This window comes from Penicillium maclennaniae (genome assembly GCF_028827695.1).
Source record: "Penicillium maclennaniae strain IBT 15551 chromosome Unknown utg000003l:1.0-5670915.0:1.0-5674809.0, whole genome shotgun sequence".
NCBI lineage: Eukaryota > Fungi > Ascomycota > Eurotiomycetes > Eurotiales > Aspergillaceae > Penicillium > Penicillium maclennaniae.
The window spans coordinates 5340757-5359305 of record NW_026623215.1 but is presented as its reverse complement, the minus strand read 5'-3'; the positions used below and the strand labels follow the sequence as shown (position 1 = coordinate 5359305).

At 44.1% G+C, this 18549-nt stretch overlaps 4 protein-coding genes across 4 annotated transcripts; 3 read left to right on the top strand and 1 right to left on the bottom strand.

The window, feature by feature from the left end:
- Nucleotides 1-936: 936 nt before the first annotated feature.
- Nucleotides 937-2118, top strand: N7477_004111 (cytochrome P450; the record flags this gene model as incomplete). The annotated part of the gene is made up of 1 exon (XM_056965774.1): nucleotides 937-2118. One exon carries the CDS (start codon nucleotides 937-939, stop codon nucleotides 2116-2118), a length of 1182 nt encoding a protein of 393 aa, XP_056825727.1.
- Nucleotides 2119-12416: 10298 nt separating this feature from the next.
- N7477_004110 (uncharacterized protein) lies at nucleotides 12417-13367 on the bottom strand (the record flags this gene model as incomplete). Its single annotated transcript, XM_056965773.1, has 1 exon — nucleotides 12417-13367. One exon carries the CDS (start codon nucleotides 13365-13367, stop codon nucleotides 12417-12419), a length of 951 nt encoding a protein of 316 aa, XP_056825726.1.
- Nucleotides 13368-14325: 958 nt separating this feature from the next.
- N7477_004109 (pyridoxal kinase) lies at nucleotides 14326-15696 on the top strand (the record flags this gene model as incomplete). The annotated part of the gene is made up of 7 exons (XM_056965772.1): nucleotides 14326-14376; nucleotides 14425-14435; nucleotides 14485-14564; nucleotides 14620-14703; nucleotides 14765-14833; nucleotides 14883-15000; nucleotides 15057-15696. The coding sequence occupies 7 exons, from the start codon at nucleotides 14326-14328 to the stop codon at nucleotides 15694-15696; spliced, it is 1053 nt and encodes a 350-aa protein (XP_056825725.1).
- Nucleotides 15697-17065: 1369 nt separating this feature from the next.
- Nucleotides 17066-18294, top strand: N7477_004108 (phosphotransferase family protein; the record flags this gene model as incomplete). Its single annotated transcript, XM_056965771.1, has 4 exons — nucleotides 17066-17164; nucleotides 17235-17530; nucleotides 17594-17762; nucleotides 17812-18294. 4 exons carry the CDS (start codon nucleotides 17066-17068, stop codon nucleotides 18292-18294), a joined length of 1047 nt encoding a protein of 348 aa, XP_056825724.1.
- Nucleotides 18295-18549: the final 255 nt, after the last annotated feature.

Below are 18549 nucleotides of genomic sequence, written 5' to 3'. Positions count from 1 at the left end.
ACACGCTCGTAACCCTGAATTTAGCGAGTTCTGCGCTGTTCTTCCTCCTTGGGAGGTACTATTGTATCGTAAAAGTTAAAGTACTTCCGATGTTTGCTTTGGTGACCAAGGCATAGATCCGGATTTCTATTTAAGTTGAGACTAAGGTAACCTTGTTGCTTCCGACTTGCCATCCGAAGGGTCTGTTAATCCTGCTTCAGGTTTCATATGGCGGCTTTAGGTCCAGTTCCAGGGATGGACAGACCTATCGCGGCATTGATTAGGTGCGTCAAACATCCCTAGTTCCCTTTTTCTGTGTCATTTCGGAAGTGTTCATTATCCGTGGAATATGGAGGATTCCCGATAGTGGAGATACCCCGCATAATGAGGACAATGCCCTTGGGGTAGCCTTGGGGTTAGCATACGTCTTCCGATACAAAAGGTCAAGCGTTTGCTCGGCTAACGCTGCTTCTCCTGTTTCCAACTTGAATTGATAAATTGCTATTCCAGTTGAGCGTCATGCTTCATACATACCTCCTTGGTGCCTTCCAGCCCAACGTTCTTTTTGTGCTTGTGAGCTTGCTTGCCCTCCGCCTCCTCTGGAGAAGATTCGGGGGTAGATTATCTGGCATCCCAGGGCCAGCTCTTGCTAAATGTACACGACTCTGGAAGCTCCATAGCGTGTGGAAGGGAGACCACCATCGTACAGAAATAAAACTCCATCGGCAACATGGCCCGCTCGTCCGTATTGGCCCTCGCCACGTTTCGGTCGCTGATCCCGCTGCAATCCCCGTGATATATGGGCTGAATAAAGGCTTTACGAAGGTAGGCCGGTCTACCTAAGGCACTCCTACTTGTTCTTGCCTCGATAGCAAACTGACCGATGGGCTGACTGGTGGTACACTATAGACAGGATTCTACCCCATCCAATGTATATCCTGGAACAAGACGCCTCAAATGAACCTCTTCTCTACCCGCGACGAGCAGTTCCATCGAGAGCAGAAGCGACCTGTCGCGAATGCTTATAGCGTGACTTCGCTCCTTGAGCTCGAACCGGCTGTCGATTCCTGCACAGAGATTTTCTGTTCCCAGCTGCAAGATTTCGCGGACAAGAAGAGGCCGATTGACTTGGGCACCTGGCTACAGTACTATGCTTTCGATGTGGTGGGAGAATTCACCTTCGCAAAGAAACTGGGCTTCCTGCAGGAAGGCCGCGATGTCGATGATATGATGAGTGGGATTCAGGGTATCTTGGCGTATGCTAGTCTATGCGGGCAGGTTCCTGAAGCGCATCAACTTCTATTGGGGAATCCGCTTATGCCGATATTCATGCCTACCATGGAGAGCTGGAACCAGGTTCTGCAGTTTACGTTGAAACAAGTGAATTCCCGGGCATCCTTGAAGCGAGATGGGGAATTGGAGAAACGCGACTTAGAAAAAGGGAAGGATATGCTCTCGCGTTGGATGGCAATCCACTACTCAGATCCGGGCAAGATGAGCACGAGGGATGTCATTGTGCATCTTTCGACGAATGTCTTTGCCGGTTCTGATACGACAGCTATTGCGCTTAGGGCAATTGTCTATTTCTTGCTTCGTAACCCGAAGACCATGGATAGGCTCGTTGGAGAGATTGATGAGGCTGATAGATTGGGACGACTTAGTAGTCCCATCTCTTACAAGGAATCGATGTCCCACTTACCCTACTTGGCTGCCGTTATCAAGGAGGCGATGAGACTTCATCCATCTGTGGGGTTCATTCTGGAACGCCATGTGCCCCAAGGTGGAACCATACTTTGTGGCAAGCACATTCCTGCTGGGACGACGGTTGGCATCAATGCTTGGGTCCTGCATCACGATCCAAAGGTGTTTCCGGATCCCGAGTCATTTATTCCGGGCCGTTGGCTGGAGAGTAGCACGGAGGAATTGAAAGTAATGGAGCAGAGCTTTTTTGCGTTTGGTTCTGGATCCCGGACTTGTGTGGGGAAGAATATCTCGCTCATCGAGATGCATAAAATTATTCCACAGCTGTTGCGCGATTTCACCTTTCAGCTGCATAAGCCCGGGAGCGAGTGGAAGACGAAGAATTCGTGGTTCGTCCAGCAGGAGGGTCTAGTGTGTGACTTAATAAGAAGGAGGTAAAAACTATCCAGGGTTGAAGACATGGTATGTGCGAATTTCCGACTCACATGTACCCTTTTTTGTATTCATGGTAGGAATTTCAAGTCGCAGGTCCTAGCTTCCTTGCAAAAGATGAGGTACCGTTTTCTATGTAGGTTGAAAAAGCTTACGTATGCGATGATTGACTGCGATATCAAGAGATACTTCCTTAACCGTGGGTAGATAAAGGATATACCTCGAAAAGTACTACACAAAGTACCGCGCCGCTAATACTTCCTCCGAATTCGATAACTTACTACGACCTCGTATAATAACTATTGCGAGAGGGGCTAGGCTTACGCCTAAGAGAGAGGAAACACTACTTATTAATATAGCTCTTCTCCTTAGAGAGAGACTACTACTATATAAGCTATTATTTAAGAGGGAAAGGGGTACTTATATAGTCTTAGGAATATATAAGTCGTATTCGTGAAGAAGTTATACCGGCCTAGCGTATTAAGACTATGCCCTATAAAGCTTAGTAATATCCTAGCTTTAAGATTCCTTATACTCTCGCGCCTATTATTAATAAGATACTCCGAGAAAGACTGCAAAAGGGTATCCTTAAGCTATATAATAGTCCGTACAGAAACCTATAGTTCCTAGTAAAGAAAAAAGGCGTAGGTAAGTATCGGTTAATTAATACTACGATACTAATTAATAAGGTTATAAAGCGAGACATAAATATACCCCCGGATATTAATAAGTTCGCTAAAGAATTTACGGGACTTATATTAGCCTCTTTAGTTAACCTCTATTCCGGATATAATTAGATTACCCTCGCAGAAGAAAATAGGGACCTCACTACTATTTAAACCCCGCTAGACCTTCTACGACAGACCACTATCCTATAAGGCGCGGCCAATTTAGTACTATAATTCTTAAATATGATATTATAGATCTTATATTTAATTTTTGGTATTATTACTAGGTTATTTCTAGACGACGTTATAGTTAAAGGGCCGCGGTCCCGATATAATAATAAGTTTATATTACTAGGAATATATAGGTTTATCCTCGAGTACCTCTAGAATCTTAACGAGACTTTATATCTTCTTAAGCTAGCTAGTGCTACTGTCTTAGCGGAAAAATCTTAATTTATTATATTAGGTATTAAAGTTATTAGCTAGGTCTGCGATATTAATAGGCGCCGCGCTATAGAGAGTAAGGTAGCGAAGCTTATTAATTAGCTAACCCTATCGACTAAAGATAAATTACGCTCTTTTGTGAGATTAGCTATTTATTTCCGTATTCTAGTAGCCGGGTTTCAGATTATTATAGATAGCCTATATACCTACCTAAGGAAGAATACCCTATTTTAGTAAGGGGCGAAGTAGCAATCCGCTTTCGATTAGGTTAAAGAAGTGCTCTCTATATTCCTTACTGTGTTACCTATTAACTATAACTTTAAGCCTCTGATAATTATTATCGCGGTAGATATATCTAGAAAGGGTTAGGGCGCCGTCCTAATATAAGAATAAGATAGTATTAGGAAACCCGCGCGATATAAATTAGGTATATAAATAGAGACGTAGCTTACCTATAATACGGGCAAACTAGAATATCGCGCTATACTAATAGTATTGAAGAAGTTCCGATATTAGTTATATAGTATCTGTCACAAGCCAGTACGAAAGAAGTCGTGTGCTATTCGAAAAGTTCTAAACTGGAGAAAGAAAGGGAAGAGAGAAAGAGAAAGAGAACAACTACAAACAATACCCTCCCCCGTGTCCCATTCGGGACTAGCTCACCACATGTGACCTCTCCTCGAATTCTCCCTGAACCATGCGTCACAGTATCTACTTTATATTAGAAACAGACGCGAAAATATTAGTGTCCTAACTAAATCGCCCTATAGCCGACCTACCTAGTGCACTAGTAACTCGGTAGATAGTATAGATCTGACTCTTTAACTTTAACGTTAAGTATATATTAGGGAGGAAGAATAGCGCAGCAGATAGGCTTTTAAGGCGTCCTGCTACTAAAGAAGAAATTAGGCAATAATAGTAGGAGGTTAACGTTGATAACTTTATTAATACGGAAGTGTCCTACTTACGGGCGAGCTGTTTCCTAGCGCGTGCCGCTGTTATAATAGATAAGGATAAGGATAATAACCCTACCGCTGACGCTATAGTCCTGCCTCTTAGAGAGGGTTATTCGATCGAATCATAAGTGTGGGAGATCCAGTGGGAGATCAAATGGGAGATCAAGTCTTTTATCCTTCGATGAATAAAAGAATATTTCCTTAATAGGAAACCTCAGGGTATGATATGATGATTGAAGAAGAATTGTATTTTTCTTGTAGGGAATTGCGGACATATTTATATCCAATCAAGAATATTCTAGGCCTATATTAGACTTGCATTGTTTTAAGTCTAGGCCTGTCTTGCTTTGAAATCAATTATAGTCTAGGCATCATTTTTAGTCTAGACCTATTGTCAAGGTATCATCAATAGTCTAGACCTATATCAAGGCATCATTAATGTTCTATCCATAGAACACCTTTTAATAGACCTATTATAATTAGGTGGCTTTTCGTATTTACCTGACCAATTATAAAGATCATAGTCTTCTTGGATGACTAAAGGTAATGCTGACAGTCCTTGAATATGCTGACAATAAGATATCGCGCGGTACCTAATTACACTAAGAAGACCGCCAGAAATGTCTCGTAGTTAATTCTACCACTTTAAGAAACGCTATATAAAGTTCGTTTACTAAGACGGCCACCTCTTCTATTAATAGAAGGGAAGAATAGAGATCTTACGACGTATTCTCGATAATAAGGAAGACTAATAGAATATACTATATAGCGTATATACAGATTTATCCTATAAAGGTCGAGAAGCCACTTATATATTATTAAAGTACTAATACTATTAGCCACGAATATTTAAAGATACCGCCGCATTTATTAGAACCTAAATCGAATACTAAGCACGAGACCTAACACGGATATATAAGCCCGCTATCACCCTAAAGAACCTAAGGCTATTTAATAAGTGATTTATTAATACTACCTATATACTAGATAAGGATAGCTTTAAATCTGTCGTCTAAGGGCGAGAGTTAGTTAGTGGCTAGGTAAAAGCACGAGTCCTCACTAGCGTAGATTCTAAAGTAATCTAGAGTTTTATTTACAAAGATATTATCTACCGCTATAGATATCTAAGAAAGATTATTATAGATAATAGACCTAAAAACCGTAGTAAGACACTAAAATTCCTTAAAGACCGCGATATTAAGAAGGTCACTATTTTAGTATATTATCCTAGCTCAAATAGCCCGGTTAAGCGTTCTATAAGAATATTAAAGGACGCACTCTCTAAGATTAATAGCAGACTAAGTGACTATTAATATTACTACCGGAATTAGCCTATACTATTTCCTATTTAGGGTATATATAGTTTTGTCGGTTAAACTAAAGATACCTATATAGAGTATATTATTATAGGTAACTATCTAGGATAGACCGAGTCTTATTATAATACGCGTACGATAGATTAAAAGACGAGAGAAGGATATTAAGGAAGCTATCCTATAAATAAACCGCCTTAAGGAGAATAATATAAGATACTTTAACGACTATTATCGCACTCGTGACACTCCGCTTAAGAAAGATAACTATATCTTACTATATAATAGTTAAAGGTCTTTAGATATAATATTTATTTAGAAGCTTCGCTTTCGATAGCTTAGATTATACTAGATTAAGTCTATTAAAGGAAATAGATCCTACTCTATTAGGGAACTTAACGGCACTATCCTATATTATATCAGAGATAAGAATACAGATATAATTAATAGTAATAGACTTAAAAGATTCTACCCTTATAAAATAAGAGATTCTGATAGGATATAGGATATTATATAGACTAGCTACCTTCGGAAGCAAAGACTAATTAGTTAACTAAGAGTAATATAATAACTCTTTTATCCTACTATTTAAACGATTATTTTACTGATACTACGAGATACTTTTTCGGCCAAAAAAGATCCTTCGCCTAAGGCACTAAAATACCTTATACCTTACACTTATTTATATCGCTAAGGGACGGCTCTCCTATTATAATAAGAAGGGGAACGATACTTATTACTACTAGTTATTACCGATTAAACGCTTATTACTACGATTTTCCTTTATTTATTATAAGTTTGTTACTAGTTTAAAAAGACTATATAGTAAATCCCCTATAAAGTATTAGAATATAAAATACTAAAAGCCCTAAACTTTACTTTGAAAACCTTACTTTATAAAATCTCTCTTTCTAACCCCCCTACTATACCCTTATATACCTTCGTATATCTTTGTATACGAATTCTGATCGATATAGATAACGATAACCTCCTAAGAGATATCGAGGTATATAGATAGCCTATTAATAGTATCGAGAATACCCTTTAGCTTCTTCGAAGCTATAAGTAGCTTTAGGTATATAAGCTCGTATCTTAACTATTCGATAGGCTACTTATAAATTATAATTATATAGAGCGTGCTATTAATTTACTGTATTAGTATATTAATAAGGAAGAACTATAGAGAGGCTCGGAAGATATAAGGAGTTCCAGAGAAGGTAATCTGAAGGCTAAAGGATATAAGTATAACGCGCCTAGAATAAGTAATATCTTATTACGAATAAGCTAAAAGCTATCGAAGTATAAAGAGAATAGTAAGCGAATACCTTCTTCGGTTACTTAATTACTCGTTCGATAGTAGAGCTAGCGAGTAGGTTTATTATTATTAGCCTTAGCTACGATAACGTCCGCCTCTCTATTAATAATAAAGTTCTCTCTCGCTTATTATCGCTAGGCAGAGATATCCGAAATACTAAAAGAGTTATTTAAGGGGATCTTTTAAAGGCCCTCCTCCCGGAAGTGTACCTTAGCCCTTAGATAAGAGAATCTTATTTAGTATATATTGGAATATAGACCAATGCTACATAGAAAGATCTACTCTTATATTCAACATATAAGACCAGATTGCATTGATCACGTGACCAGATTTTTCTTCTATCAAAATGATATGTTGACCACTTCTGATTCTGGTCCGCGGCCCTCCCCCGAACGATAGGCGGGACCATTTTCCTTTAGGGGTAGATGGTCCGCCTTCAGGCATGAATGGTCCGTTCCTTCGGGGGTGCCTGCGGGCATGCCTTGCCCGCGGACTTCGACCATGGTCTTCGGACCTCGGTGAACAGACTTCGACCCTCAGTCCCCTTAAGGATAGGCGGACCACTTTCCCTTAGGGGTAAAATGGTCTACCTTTGGGCATGCATAGCCTGATCCTACGGGGATGCCTTCGGGGTGGCTTAGACCGTCGATCCTTGATATCATTCTTTTCGCTTCTCTTCGGTTCCCTTCTTTGCCACCTTCATTATGTTGCTGCCTAGTGTTTGTACGTCATTTGTATGTCATTCTAGACGTCATTTCTAGGCTATCCTAGCCTATAAATACGTCCTTCTTTTCTAGCAGATAGAATCAAGTCAGTTCTACTTTCCTGAAGTCATTTCTACTTTCCTGAAGTCATTTTCACTTTCCAAAGTCATCTCTACCTTCTTCTATCCTTCTTCCTTTGATCCTCAGGACTGTGGTTCTGCCTTCGTTTAGGCTATATCTGCTTATAGTCTATCCTACGACCTTTGACCTTCTTCCTTTGTCTGGCACCGACTGACCTGGCCGGACTAAGGTTGATCCCACGGACTTAAGGGGCCACGATCTGCTTCGTGGTAGCTTTACCCTTATATCCCGACAGTATAGACTATAACTAGACTAGGATAGGTACTACTACGAAGTAGGCTTTAGCTAGGATCTACCCACTATCGAATCGGGAGGCTAGACTGCTCTTTTAGGATAGTTTATTTCTATTATTACGGTTAAGACAGAGGATAAGGCCGATACTAATACTAAAGCGATAGATAACTGTGATCCTAAGAGTGTTACACCTAATAATATATAGGATATAGCGATATAGCTTAAAGAGTTAGATAAGGAATATACGGCTAACCTAATATCTATTAGCGACTTAGCTAGTGTGGTCTTTAATCTTTTTATAGCCCAGTCACTTCCTAATAATTTTCTATTAGAAAGTAATAAGGAATATAACCCCTCGTAGGAGAGAAAGGAGACTACTAAATATAATTATACCGCCTAAAGAGTAGCTATAAATAAGACTTTAGCCCTTCTTACGGATACTATAAATAAATAAAAGTTAGTAGCACTTAGGTATATTAGAAAGCTGTCCCTTCCGGAACTAGATTTAACCTTTACTAAGGATATAATCTATCTATCTTATACGAAGAGAGTGTTTAAATTATTTAATATATATAATACTAATAAGGACTACGCGGCACTAATAGTGCGAATTAATTTTATTTACCGACACACTAAGGACTAAGACACTATAATAAAGGAGAACCGGATATAGTTTTTATTAGATATTAATAAGTTATAGTTAGATTTCTATTACTTTAAGTATTAGGCTAATCCTCCTATTATCGCTAACTATCATAGGGTAACCTAGTTATCCTTCGAAAGCCTTTATTATAGGGTATCTCCTACTCCCGACCCTATAACGCCTATACCTATTATATTAAAGTTATAAATATAAGAGCGAGGGAGTATAGTTATTCCGTAGTTATTTAGCTAATTAAAGGAGGACTTCGATAGGTATTATCTAGGTAGCCTTCTTACTCTCACATATAAGGAGATAAATATATATAATTATTACTATTTACCTTATATAGGTAAGCCTCGCCTTAGGTAGTTAAGGAATATATAATATAGTATTATTTAATAGCTTATCCGTTAGGATCTAGCGTACTATATATACTATATTTTCTTCTGGCTAGACCACGCTTACTAACTGATCTCTTTCCCGTACTACGTAAAGAGTACTATACCTAAGGAACAGACTTATTTTAGGTATATTAACGTAAATCTAAATAACCTAGTACAGACTAAATAAGGTAGCGTAATCCTATAAGGTAGTCTAATATTAGATAATAAAGATAAATAGAACTATACTAAGATTTTACCTAATATATATCGCTATATTTAGAAGTAGTAAGCTCTCGTACGGGATAGGACGAATACTACAGATAGCTTTATATAGAAAATTAATAATTAGCTTTAGACCCTAGAAGATACTAAGAGATATAGCACTAACTAAGTAAAGAAGATCTATATAGCTAGTGATATCCGAATTAGCTTACCTAATATCCCCTATAGGTTAACGGGCCCCATAACTAAGAGGCAGAGAAGTATTTTACTATAGTTTATACGTATTAGAGATAACTACTTAACTCTAAATACTCTAAAGTCCAGTATATAGAAAGAAGTATCTGCGGCACACTAAGACCTCACGTAAGCTCTAAAAACTCTATTAGGGCTTATAAGTAATATATATAGCTATTTATAGTATATATTCCCTATAGCGCCACAATTCCGCGGGGAAGGTTTAATCTCTAAATACTTAGTTAGTCGTAGCCACTAAATAGACCTTAGTGTATTAGCTAAGTTAGATATTCTCTTCGGACCGGATAAAGCTATAGTAACTGCCTATATTATCTTATAGAGGAAGAAGGTATAGCAAATATACGCCTAATTATTTAGAGATATAATTATAGCGGAGAAGCTAGCATTCGGGAAAGATTCCTTCTTCTACTATAAGATATTAAGGCTATATATTAGTCCCCCCTAATCCAGAAATTGTACCTCCGGAGGATAATAATAATAAGGAAGAGATATAATATCCGCGGCGATAGGGAATAGGTATTCTGGTCCTATCTTTCTTTACTATTATAAAATTAGCTTAGGTATTCTAAATTGACTGCGCTTAACCACGGGACAGTTAATTTTATAGGGAGGGGTGGTATATAGTGGGAGAATTAGTGATATAATAAGCCTATGTGTGGCCTTAGGCATAATTTAATATCTGCAGTATATAGTATATCTCTAGACACACTTAGAGACAAGTTATCTACCTAATTCATTCAGGATTCACCTAATTTCTTCTATCCATGATACAGTATTAAGATTATCCCGCACGGCCACAACAGGGCATCAGTACGGCCTCATCCAGCATCCTCTACACCAGACAGGCAGTGTGTGTGTGTGTGTTGTCCAGTCTGCATCGCCAGACAGCCATCGAGCCGTTCCCATTTCAATACTTATTAGAATAGTAATATTAAGGCTATATGATTCTTTATCTGGTATAACTAATAATAAGGTGCCCTATTCTATATTAGAAGGGCATTAATACGATAATTATCTTAAAGATTAATATTAAATTAATCTTTGGGGACAATATACTTAATAAAAGTCTTCGAGCTCAGAGTCCCCTATTTATTATTCTAAGTAATAATCGGACCCTTTATATGTGACACCGATTTCCGGAAATACTGTACTACCCCTTTGCCGGATTGGCAGCCCACTCGTCCTCGTGGATTCGTGCAAGATGTTGATGTTTTTGCTGATGCCTAGGATGCACGCCATGCTGGATAAGAACCGTATTCATGTAAGCGCTAATTTTGTGATCAAGTATTTAGGCTGAGACTACATGCTCCTTTAATAGTACTGATAAGCAGCACTTGACTTTGCGTCGCGAGCCCTAGATGGTGGAGGGGGAAATGCGGGCAGCCACAGTAGGATTGGCACCAGATTCAAATCCATGCCGAGGGAATATCCTATCCATCTCAACCCTGTTCAGAGAGATAGCAAGATTTATGGGTGACTGTTTGTGGGAATCTTGACAATTCGGATATGCGCCACGTGAAAGAAGCAACTCCGCCATTTCGGTGTTGCCTTTCTGTACAGCCTTGAAGAGCGGGGTCCGGCGAGGATAGCCGCCCATGTCCATATACTTCTCCTACTTCCACTCCGGTGATGTCTATCATATGTTTCCACGGGAATTGGGAGTGTGTCGGGCTGCCATGTGCCGAATTAAGTGCTTGTCGGTGTCGCTAGACAGCAAGCCTGGCTCTGTCCAAACAGGAATAAGAAAGTCATCTAATGGCGAGGTCATAGTGACCCATGCGTGTTTTGAGGAGTCGTCAATGTCCTGAAGCTCAAATGTGACTGGGACGGGAAGATTTCTTCTTTTTTCTGTCACTACCTCCTTGCTGGACTGGTCGTAATCTTGGGACTTCGCTTGAGATTCAGCTAGAGGGCCCGCGGATGATCGTAACCTATCAATCGGCTCACAAACTTCTGGTGTCGATCTGATATACTTCAGGAGGTCCTCTTAGTCTGCATCTCTTCGAAAAGTGGACAGGATTATATCGCGGTCTCTTGGAAAGATAGCCCGGGTGTAATGCCAGCGTCTTGCAGCTCTTGTTGCAGCTTTTCCCCCGCGCTCTCTTGATCACTGTTTTGATCATTGTGCAAAGAAGAATCATCAAGAGCACAAAGAGACGATCTCAGTCTCACGCTTGCCAATCTTGATATCTTCGATTGATGATATCTTCGATAAAGCTTCGCAAGATACAATTGACATACTTTTGCGACGATCTGGGAATATAGTCAGTAATCCTACCATCTCGCATGTGAAAGAGACGACACACATCATCACACTAACATTCATCACACCGAGTTCAAAGATCAGATCTGAGAATTGCGCGCAAATATCCGAGATCTGACTTAGCGGCCCTTCCCCACTCCCAGTGGCTTGAAGCTTTTGCAAATCCAGTAGCGCATGATGGCAGTTTTGCAGCATTTTCTCCAAATTTTGGGCTGATGCGCTGGCTTAAAAACCACAGTAGCGTCTCAGCAAGTGCCGGCACTATCAAGAGCAAGCTTAGCTCATTTTATGCCTGGTTGATGAGGTCTGTCGAGCTGCAGGTGGAGTCGTAGAGGGAGTCGGCCAAAGCTCGGAGAATGGCTCTTTGGTGTCCTAGTCAGGCAGCTGAAACCTAGGGCAAGGCCATCAAGGCGAAAACTTTGAGAAGAAAGGCTTTTGCCAAGGGCCAAGGCAAGATTAATCTCAAAGGAAAATGGACGCGAATGACATACAGCTGCCATGTTGGGGGAGGCTGAGCGAGGGCTGATCGCCGCCCCCAAGATTCCCCTGTTTTCATCCCTCACACTCGAGCTTATAAGAACTATACTGCTTGAAAAGCACATTCAAAAGATTGTACAGATTAATTTGCGTAATGAAAAAAAAAAATAGAAAGATTATACACAAAGATTGGCACGCTATTCGCTATCGTCACACATGACCATAACTCCTGAACAAAGGGGAGATAAAGATGCCCTTTCAGATGAAGCAACGCGGATATTAACAATTAAAGTACTCCCATGGTTATTGTCCCGAGCACTAGCCCAATTACCGAGACAAGGAATCGGATGTTGGGTAATGGAAGTGTCAGTGGGCCCCCTGATGTGACTGAATCGCTGCCGACAGTGATATTGACATTGGCAAAACCGGCCCCACAGATATCATTGACTTGCCTGGCTGAGGGAAGATAGGTGGTGTCCAGAGGCTGGCCGTCGACCACGGCCCAGTGGGCGAAAGTAGTCATGGTATCCTTCAGGCACTGATTACAAGTCAAGTTGCCTGTACCGATTGTGCTGCCAAGGGGCATGAGATAAACGTTATAGTCATTTGGGGCGGCACTGTTCTGTACAGCATCCACAAAACAGTAGTCACCAGTCGCCACGTTCGTGAGGCATGTGGCAAGATACATAGGTTCATACGCCATCAGGTCCTCGTAGGCACCCTGCACGAATGAGTTGCCTGATTGATAGTCCTGTCCGCAATGACTATCGGAGAGCATCTGGGAGGCCAGGTTGGTCATGATGGTCGAGCATTTGGAGAGGGGCTCCGAGCATGCGGTGTCGAGAACGCGCGAAGTGGCCTGGGCGGAAGTCAAGGTATGGAAAAATGAGTTGGAGTTTTCCATTAGTAAAGATACCGCGTGGCATTCTGTTACTGTTGTGTTGGCGAGGAACGTTTTGAAAAATGATACACAGGTGGCATTGGCAAAATTGGAGGAGACAGTGTCGAACGCGGTGGGCATATCCGAGTTTGTGCTTCGAGGTATTAGAATGCCGCCGTTCACCGAGTCAGAACCAATATGCAACCGCGTTTTCTCCGGGAATGTCGATCTCTCGTGGTGATCGTCGATGATCTCTCCACTTGGAGCCGCAGCCGCTCGTGGAATGTTGGCAACGAGATCTGATACGGCGGTGGTGGGCTGAGCCGAGGACACGGGCAAAAGGCACAAAATAAGCATTAAAATTAGAAGGCTCTGGTAGAAAGAGCCGATGGCGAATATGCACCGGTTGAGTAGGGACCGGCGACTGGATGAACGAGCGTGTGTTGGCATTGAAGAGAGCGACGCGTTTCGGCCGCTTGGGCAGACCGAACGGATGGAAGTGATGCGATTCATGGGGTTGCAGTAACGAACGACGTAGCCACGGCGGGCTTGAAGGAAGAAATTAAGACAGGGCTATGGATTATGCGACATGGCATTCATGAGCCCGGAACACCCAGCTCGACATACGGGTTGGCGCGCGAAAGGATAGAGCAGGGGAAGTTGAGTTTTTAGTGTACCAAGTGAAGCAGGCCGAGCACAGCACAGTTGTTGCGCTAAAGCCCGAATGAGAAGAGGCCGACGGACTAGATCGGTCGGTGGAGACGGCGCTGTGTCTCCCCTGGCCAGAACCTGGTCATTAGGGCCCATTCAAAGCCAATCTTGGTATCTTTGCGGGTACGGGGGTTGATTCGGCTTACTTGGTCGAGACGGAGCACGGAGGAGCTGGGGGAAAGCGGCAGAGTTTGGAGTCTGCGGATTTCATGGTGATAATGAAGAGCCGGGGTTGCCTTCCTCTGCCTCAATGGCGGCCTAGCTCAGGTTCGTGAACATTCATCTTGACTTCGTGCAACCTATCTTGTCTCGTGTTGAAATTAAAGGATGCCCGTAAGCAAGGAGTGCGGGAGCACGAGGGGTAGCTCGTGTCGATCAGACAGAAATGTCTATGATCGATCCTAGGATATGAGAAACTACTCCAGCATGGGTTGCTAGATTCAATCGCAATGCCAATCGCATTCCCTATGATCGAGGAGCAGCGTCCAATGCTTGTTCTCGTCCGCGGTGAACGGAACCAATTAGGTAAGGTAGAATGCCGGGCGGAGTCAATGTCCGATGGTTCCAATCTTCCCCCACGTCAACTTTCTACATTGCAACAATCATGGAGGAATCTCTCGTGCCCGAAACGAGGGTCTTGGCGGTGGCCAGTCATGTCAGTCTATCCCCGTCTAATCACTTTCCAACACTAACGTCTTCCTAGGTGGTGTATGGGTACGTGATCGTCTCGACCGGTGTGGGGTTAGAACTGACAGCCCACTAGCCATGTGGGAAATACCATGGCCACGTTGGTCATGCAGTCGATGGGCTGTGAGGTCGCCGCATTGAACACGGTGCATTTCAGTGCGTCTCACTCCAACGAGAAGCCGTCAATGATCTCAATTGACTTACAGGGTAGGCAACCACACCGGATACCGACAATTCAAGGGCACGCGCGCAACCGCCCCGGAGATTACCGACCTCTACCAGGGTCTTTGCCAAAGTAACCTGACGGACTTTGATGTGATGCTGTCTGGGTACGCCCCCCAGTGCCGCTGCCGTAGAAGCTGTGGGCAACATTGCCATTGACCTGAAGCGGAAGGCCGAGGACAAGCCTGGGTCATTTTTCTGGGGTGAGTTCAAGTCAATGCTTCCAATGATACCCTCTAACCGTCACCTTAGTATTGGATCCTGTCATGGGCGATCAGGGTCGCCTCTATGTCAATGACGATGTCGTCCCTGCTTACAAGGAGATCATTCAACACGCAGACTTAATCCTACCAAACCAATTTGAAGCCGAGTGTGTTACACATCCGTCTCCGAGTATGTGACATCCGTCTCTAACATGAGCCGCAGAGTCCTCTCTGGAATCAAGATTACTTCCCTCGCCACTCTGGCCGAGGCCATGACCGCCATTCACCGCATTTATTCCATCCCCCATGTCATCATCACCTCCGTCCAGCTGTTCAAACTGTCTCAATCGGGCAACACCCCCAGCCCACCCAAGAATTACCTGACTGTCATTGGCTCCACCACGCAGTGTGACGGATCTCCACGTTTATTCCGCATCGACGTGCCAGCCCTCGACTGCTTCTTCAGCGGTACTGGCGACATGTTCGCCGCCCTGATGGTGGCCCGGCTCCGCGAAGCCGTCATCAACGCTGGCGAGGGTCTTCAGAACACCCGTTCCTGGGTGTCACCCGACAGTGTACCAGCCAGTGATTTACCTCTGGCGCGGGCGACCGTCAAGGTGCTCGCTAGCATGCACAGCATCCTTGAGCGGACCATGGAAGCCCGCAATGCGGAATTAGCGGCTGCCGTTCCTGGGCAGAACGGAGATTTGAGCTCTGAAGAGCAGCAGAAACGTGACCATCTGCGCCGAACCAAGGCTGCCGAAGTGCGACTAGTCCGGAACACACGTTTCCTTTGGGATCCCCTCGTCACATTCGAGGTGCAACAGTGGAGCAAAGAAGATCTCCCGACCCAAATGCAATAGCAGCTTATGTTGATAACTTTGGCGAAACGCAACACGATTAGATCATGGGGCGAAGCGAAGAGCAGATATAGATATGAGCGCACCATAATAGCGTCCAAACCACATTTCGGTTCATACATAGATTCATTTTGAATCCAGACAAAGAATCTTTATCTTTCAAATGTTTGGACAGAGTCCTTCTCGAGACGTAAATTCATTAATCTTCGAAGATCCAGTTCTAAGTTATAATTATATTTCGTCTTTTGTGATTGTTTAAATTCCGGTGCTGCCGAACCCACCAGCACCACGGACACTCTCTTCCAACTCCTCAACAACGGTGACTTCGGGGGTGTAGATCTATAAATCGTTAGACAGACCATCAAACCCCTACCAGAACAATAAAAAAAAAATCCTCACCCTCTCCAGAACCAGCTGGGCAATACGGTCACCCTCCTTGACTATTCTAATGTATCAGCAAGTAAACCGCAACCCACGAGTCATCACGACATACCAGGGAAGTCGACATCGGAGTGATTGAACAGAAGGACCTTGACCTCACCACGGTAGTCAGCGTCGATAACACCGGCACCAGTGTCAATGAAGTGCTTTGAAGCGAGACCACTGCGGGGGGCCACGCGACCATCTAATCCAGAGCTCAAGATTAGCTTTTTTTTTTTGTACAAGCACTGCCATTGCCACAGAGATAGGTCAGGCATCCGGTCAACATACAGGTTCCTTCAGGCACAGCAATCGCAATGCCGGTATCAACCATAGCCTTGCCCTTAGCGGGGATGACCGTCTCCTTCGCACTGTACATATCATACCCCGCGGCGAAAGCCGAGCCGCGAGTAGGGGCCTTCGCAGAAGCCACCAGCTTCTTCACAAGAAGCGGGGGCATAGGCTGCTGGATTGAGGTAACCGCGGGGGTAGTGGCAGTCATGGCGTCGGTCTTGGAGCGTTTAGCTAGCGGGGAGGCGGGGAGGGAGGGGGGGCTCGCGTGTGGCAGGGACGGTAGTGGGTGGAGTGGTCTCTTTGGTCATTGCCAGAAATTGACTTGAGTAAAAAGAAAAAAAAACAAAAAGAAAGACTAGGTGAAAGAGTCAGGATTAATTGAGGAAAAAGACCTACGGAATTGCGGTGTGGTTCGCGGTGAGCTTGCAGTCCCTTGCGCGCGCGTCCCGCGCGCGTGTCTCGGCGGTGAGAGCTAGGCTTGATTGTTTGTAATGTTTGCACGTTGCTCTCCCCGCTCAACGGGGTGACCGAGGGTTCACTGGGGCCGAGGTACCCCGGTTGTTCTGAGGTTGAGTTTCGTTTCCATTTCCACCGCTGCTTCAATATATATCCGAGTAGACTCGAATTGAATCCTGATTTCATTTTCTATCTTGACATCATGGCGGGCGAAGTACGACAACCAATAGATCTGCCTTCATTGGAGCGATATGTCGACCAGCATGTTCCCGCGCTCAAGACACCGCTGGGGCTGAAGCAGGTCAGTTTTGTTGCCAACCATGCCCCATGTTCCCGGATCAAGAAATGTACAGCACACTCATTATACATAGTTCGGATTTGGTCAATCCAACCCCACTTACCAGCTTACAAGTGCCGACGGCAAACAATACGTCCTACGCAAGAAGCCTCCAGGCAAGCTGCTCTCGAAGACAGCGCACCGGGTGGATCGAGAGTTCCAAATCATACAGGCACTTGGTCAGACCGACGTACCGGTGCCCGAGGCTTTATGTCTGTGCGAGGACAACAGCGTGATCGGCACACCATTTTACATCATGGAGTTCTTGGACGGGCGACACTTCACTGACCCGGCGATGCCTGGTGTTAGCGCAGATGAGAGGAATGCACTGTATGTGCAGAAATTTTTATTTTTTTTTTGTAGAAAAAGTACCAAGCTCACTGTTTTTTAAAGATGGAAATCAGCCGTGGAAACACTGGCCAAATTCCACCGGGTCATACCCAAGAACCTGGGACTTGAGAAGTTCGGCAAGCCGACAGGTTTCTACGATCGACAGATTGCGACATTCACAACGGTATCCAAGGCACAGGCTCAGGTGGTCGATGCTGACACCAAGGAACCCGTGGGCGAGCTCCCCCCACTTTGAGGACATGGTACGATTCTTCACGCAGAAGACGACGCAGCCGCGCGATCGAGGCACGTTGGTGCACGGAGACTACAAGATCGACAACATGATCTTCCACCGGACGGAGCCGCGAGTCATTGGAATTCTGGATTGGGAAATGGCCACCGTGGGCCATCCGCTCTCGGACTTTTGCAACCTGACCAGCCCGTACGTCATGGAAGGGGCGGACAGCAACACCGAGGCGTTCCAGCCTGGACGAGTGCCGGGGCTGCCGTCGCGCGAGGATTGCATACGCTGGTACAGTGCGGTGGCGGGATACGATCCGACAGAAGACATCCTCTGGGGTGATGCGTTCTTCGCCTTCCGAGGCTCCGTAATCATGCAGGGCATTGCGGCCCGTTTTGCAGGCCGGCAGGCGAGCAGTGCACGGGCGAGTGAGTACGCTAAGCGGGCCAAGCCATTTGCACTGTATGCGTGGGAGCAGGTGAAGCAGGTACAACGGCAATCGCAGCAGAAGGGCAAATTGTAGAGGCTCAGAAGTCGGAGTAGTAGATATTTTCGGTGCCCTGTGTCTTGTCTCGATCGAGGTCTAGGAATGCCCGATCGGGACGACTGTACATAAACCTTTTGAGAGATTAATCTATTTGCCTATGACCTAGGTGACAAGAGCAAACTTATTTTTAGCGACCCGATCCCAGTCTGGTCAAAGTACGTCCTGTCAGCGACGCTCATTCGGTCCACGTTGGTCGAGAACCCGTCGATTCTTCTGCGTGCGCACCATCTC